This window comes from Alosa sapidissima, chromosome 24 (genome assembly GCF_018492685.1).
Source record: "Alosa sapidissima isolate fAloSap1 chromosome 24, fAloSap1.pri, whole genome shotgun sequence".
NCBI classification, from domain to species: domain Eukaryota; kingdom Metazoa; phylum Chordata; class Actinopteri; order Clupeiformes; family Clupeidae; genus Alosa; species Alosa sapidissima.
In genome coordinates, this window is record NC_055980.1 from 29,763,584 (window position 1) to 29,769,589 (window position 6,006).

General features: G+C 46.7%; 1 protein-coding gene across 2 annotated transcripts in view; it reads left to right on the plus strand.

The window, feature by feature from the left end:
- The window catches only part of doc2a (double C2-like domains, alpha), a 135,094-nt gene extending 134,497 nt beyond the window's left edge, over positions 1-597 (plus strand). For both annotated transcript variants that reach the window (XM_042083340.1, XM_042083341.1), the window contains one exon: positions 318-597. In XM_042083340.1, coding sequence (XP_041939274.1) covers positions 318-454 — 137 coding nt within the window. In that variant the 3' untranslated portion in view covers positions 455-597. The remainder of the gene's footprint in view (positions 1-317) is intronic.
- Positions 598-6,006: the final 5,409 nt, after the last annotated feature.

Genomic DNA, 6,006 nt, shown 5'->3' on the forward strand with positions numbered 1-6,006 from the left:
TATAGCTAGTGTGTTTTTGTAAAGTAACTAAGTAAAGTAATTAGTAAAGTAACTAATTACTTTTGAAAATAAGTAATCAGTAAAGTAACTAGATTACTTTCTTGGATAAGTAATCAGTAATCAGTAACTAATTACTTTTTTCAAGTAACTTGACCAACACTGTTGAACACTGCAACATATCAGAATAATCCATAAACATTGGATATTGATTCAAACAGACGTTGGCCTGAAATAAATCCATTCCAAGCATCCAATCAGAAGCCACCCTAAATCATAATCATCCAATCAGAAGTTGTTGTGTTTTTTTCTCTCCACAGGGGGCGTGTGTTTGAGCTGTCACTCACAGGGGGACGCCCTCCGCCATTGGATGGACTGTCTGCGGAACAAGGGCCAGAGGGTGGAGCGATGGCACATCCTGACCAATGAGCTGCCCAAGTCCCTCTGCCCCGACTGAAGCCCTGCTGCCAGGACTGGTGCTCCCGGACCAGAGAGTTAGACTCCACCCCTTTAGATCTGTCCAACACATACACACACATCCACATCCACACCCACCCCCCCACACACACACACACACACCACTGGCCTGGAGAGCGTGCATGCGTGCACCTGGTGGAGCGTGCTTGCCTTACACCTGGAGAGCGTGCGTGCGTGTGTACATGCGTGCACCTGGTGGAGCGTGCGTGTGTACATGCGTGCTTGCCTTACACCTGGAGAGCGTGCGTGCGTGTGTACATGCGTGCTTGCCTTACACCTGGAGAGCGTGCGTGCGTGTGTACATGCGTGCATGCGTGCACCTGGTGGAGCGTGCGTGCGTGTGTACATGCGTGCATGCGTGCACCTGGTGGAGCGTGCGTGCGTGTGTACATGCGTGCATGCGTGCACCTGGTGGAGCGTGCGTGCGTGTGTACATGCGTGCCTTACACCTGGTGGAGCGTGCGTGCGTGTGTACATGCGTGCTTGCCTTACACCTGGAGAGCGTGCGTGCGAGCGTGCATGCGTGCACCTGGTGGAGCGTGCGTGCGTGTGTACATGCGTGCCTTACACCTGGTGGAGCGTGCGTGCGTGTGTACATGCGTGCTTGCCTTACACCTGGAGAGCGTGCGTGCGAGCGTGCATGCTTGCCTTACACCTGGTGGTCTCCACTGAATCCGTGGCCACCACACACTCAATGGCTGCACACGTTTCTCTAGTCCAATCACACGCACACACAATCTTACACCCCTACAATCATATACACACCTGATCACACACACCTGATCACACACACATACAATCTTACACCCCTACAATCATACACACACCTGATCACACACACACACACACACAATCTTACACCCCTACAATCGTATACACACCTGATCACACACACCTGATCACACACACACACAATCTTACACCCCTACAATCATATACACACCTGATCACACACACCTGATCACACGCACACACAATCTTACACCCCTACAATCATATACACACCTGATCACACACACACACACACAATCTTACACCCCTACAATCATATACACACCTCACACACACACAATCATATACACACCTGATCATACACACCTGATCACACACACACACACACAATCTTACACCCCTACAATCGTATACACACCTGATCACACACACCTGATCACACACACACACAATCTTACACCCCTACAATCATATACACACCTGATCACACACACCTGATCACACACACACACAATCTTACACCCCTACAATCATATACACACCTGATCACACACACACACACAATCTTACACCCCTACAATCATATACACACCTCACACACACACAATCTTACACCCCTACAATCATATACACACCTGATCATACACACCTGATCACACACACACACAATCTTACACCCCTACAATCATATACACACCTCACACACACACAATCTTACACCCCTACAATCATATGCACACCTGATCACACACACATACAATCTTACACCCCTACAATCATATACACACCTGATCACACACACCTGATCACACACACACAATCTTACACCCCTACAATCATATACACACCTGATCACACACACACACACACAATCTTACACCCCTACAATCATATACACACCTCACACACACACAATCTTACACCCCTACAATCATATACACACCTGATCATACACACCTGATCACACACACACACAATCTTACACCCCTACAATCATATACACACCTCACACACACACAATCTTACACCCCTACAATCATATACACACCTGATCACACACACATACAATCTTACACCCCTACAATCATATACACACCTGATCACACACACCTGATCACATACACCTGATCACACACCCCTGATCACACACACCTGATCACACACCCGATCACACACACCTAATCACACACCTAACCACAAACACCTGATCACACACACCTGACCACAAACACCTAATCACACACACACAATCACACACTTAATCACACACTCTCTGGTGCCGCTGTAGCACCCAATGAGCTGCCAGCCCGGCTGGCCACGCCCTCCCTCTCCTCGCTGCACACGGATTGGTCTGCCACAAGCCAATCAAACGTCATCATGGGTCTGAGCTCATGCATGCTGCTGTTGCATGCTGGGAACTTCTCCTGTGTTTCCATGACGATGCATTTGTGTCTTGGCTCCGCCTCGGTGGTATGTGTGTGTGGGCGGAGTCTTGTGTTTACAGTGGTTCTTCTCTGTGACTGTTTCCATGGTGATTGCGTGCAGGGTTCCAGGCTGTTTCCATGGTGATTGCGTGCAGGGTTCCAGGGTGGTTCTTCCATATTGTTGCATGATGCAATAAAGCTGCGCCTCTGAGGCCCTGTGTTACGCCACACACACACACACACACTCTTACACACACACACACACATATGCGCACACACACACATACACACACACACGCACTCTTACACACGCACACACACTCTCACACACACACACACACTCTCTCACACACTCTCACACACACACATACACTCTTACACACACACACACACTCTTTCTCTCTCTCACACACACATGCACACACACACGCACACACACACGTCCCCACTCCAAAGCCTAAAGACCATTTTGGATGAATATTGGTATCTGGTTGTTTGATATCGTCCCTCTCTCCAGCGGTTTCCTAGGTGATGTGTGTTATCCAGCGGTTTCCTAGGTGATGTGTATTTCTGCTGCGTCTCCCAGATGAGAGAGTGCATGCCTGATTGTGAGGCTGTGGGTTTCTATGGAACTGTGCACTGGGGTTTCTGGGTAATGTGGTTCTTCTGCCTAATCTTGTGAACGTTTTGTAGGGTTTGTGAATACGGGCTGTTTTGTGTACGGTTTTGAATAAAAATCAATAAAACACGTTTGTAATGCTGCTCTGACTTCTTCTAAGTTGCTATAGTTATTACAGCACTAAACCGGCTCTTACACACATACACACACACACACTCACAGTGTGGAGGGCCCCATATCTGTAGTCACCTTGGAGCAATATAACCCTATAGGACAAACATACACAATATAACCCTATAGGCCAAACATACACAATATAACCCTATAGGCCAAACATACACAATATAACCCTATAGGCCAAACATACACAATGTAACCCTATATGGTGTAACCCTATGATGTAACCCAAACATACACAATATAACCCTATAGGCCAAACATGTAATCCTATATGGTGTAACCCTATTGGCGAAACATACACAATATAACACTATGAGACAAACATGCAATGTCAGACAGAAACTTTTATTTTTGCCACTCATAGGCGCACATATGGACCTACGCCACTCATAGGCATATATGGACCTACGCCACTCATATGGACCTACGCCACTCATAAGCACATATGGACCTACGCCACTCATAAGCACATATGGACCTACGCCACTCATAGGCATATATGGACCTACGCCACTCATATGGACCTACGCCACTCATAAGCACATATGGACCTACGCCACTCATAAGCACATATGGACCTACGCCACTCATAAGCACTCATCCACTATCGTCAACCATCAAGAGAGAGCTGCCCACCGCCACGGCCACTGCCCCCTAATCTGCTGGCTGATCTGCTCAGCGGGGCCGAAAGGGGACTTGTGGACTAAACTGCTGGTGAAGCATCACCACCTGCCTGCGGACTTATTGAGTGTTTTTCTGTTTGTCTTTATCTTTGTCTGCATGAGCGCTGAGTCTGTTTGTTTTATGTTTTATGTCTGGTCTTGTTCTGTAAGCCTATTGTCTTTGTAAAGACAGGCTTGCTTTACTGTCACTGTCTATTTGTCTGTCTGTTTATTTGTGTAGCCTAAGTCTTGGTGTGATGTCACAGGTGCGCTGGCGATTACGCTGCTGACCAGGCATGAAAACTTCTCACCTTTCGGCAAAATTCGCCGTTTTGAATCCAAAATAGGGGACTTACGTGGTTCGCGCAGATCTGATGAGAAACTATTCGGGTGGGGGGGGTGGGGGGTTACAGTTTACAAATCTCGCACAGACGCGAACGCATCTTGATGCGTTGTAAGACAAGAGCCCAATTAAAATTTGTCTGATCCAGCAACGATTATGTGAATGCAGCCCCTTCACACTTAGACCTAAGCCAAAAAGAAGAAATAATAATACGTTTTGGGTTTTTTTTGTAACAATTAGTCATTTTGTAGTTTGTTTTCTTTATAAATCTCTTGTTTAGGCAACTTCATACTCCATGGACGCTATGCACTATTGGCAACAATGTCACTCGCGCTTGTTTTGCTATGAAACGCCCATTTCCCTCTTCACACGCCCTTCTCACCCTTTTCACCCCTGACCCGTTTTCATGCCTGTTGTTTGTCTTGATGTCACGGGTACGCTGGCGACTACGCCGCTCCGTCCAGCATTGTTTGTCTTTATGTGTCAATGTCTTGTGTGTGGAGCGCTTTGGATTGTACTAAGTACATGTTAAATGCGCTTTATAAATAAAAATGACTTGACTTGACATATGGAACTACGACACTCATGGAATTACGGCGTCTGGCAACAGGTAAAGGCTCTCTACAGAAATACACCCTGTCTGGTTACCCCTGGTTACCCCTTTAACAGAAACTATATGTCTATTGGTCTACAAGTTACAGAAATACACCCTTGTCCCTCTATAACAGAAAACTATATGATGTCTCTTGGTCTACAAGTTCAGGACACCAGTAACTGGACCAATAAGAGCCCAGCACAGACTCTCTATCGACCAATAAAAGCCCAGCACAGACTATATCTACAGCTCTCTGACCGATGCAACACAACACTGACCCCCAGTGGCAGAGAGGAGGATGTGCACAGGGGGCCAATGCAACACAACACTGACCCCCAGTGGCCAAGAGGAGGATGTGCACAGTAGTCAGGCCTCTGCTTGGAAACCTTTAAACACTTCTACAATATACACAACCACACATACACACACATGCACACAAACAAACACACGCACCACCATCCCCACCCCCCACACATATACACAAACACACACACACACACACACACGCACACAAACACATATACACACACACTTTATATACTTGGTTTAATTCCACATTACAAGTAAAGTTTCATTAGGAATCAAATGTTCAGAATAATCCATAAGAGATGTCAGCAGTTCAACAGTCTGTTCTGAGTTGTACAGGTTCAGGGGTTCAGGACGCATGGCATTTTCAACAGTCTGTTCTGAGTTGTACAGGTTCAGGGGTTTAGGACGCCTGGCATTTTCCAGATAAGCATGCTTCTTATAACTGCTGATATGGAACAGTACTTTGCCAACTCTTTGGTCTTGGTTTTATGCCCCCATACCGACCTGCGTACAGCACATGACCTGGGCTACCAAACACTAACACAATGACCTGAGGGGTATTTCACAAAGGCAGAATTAAGACATCCAAGATAAGTGATAAAGCGAGGTTTGTCATAGCGTTGTCTGGTCATCCTAGCTCAACTCGTTTCACTAACGCCAATCCAGGA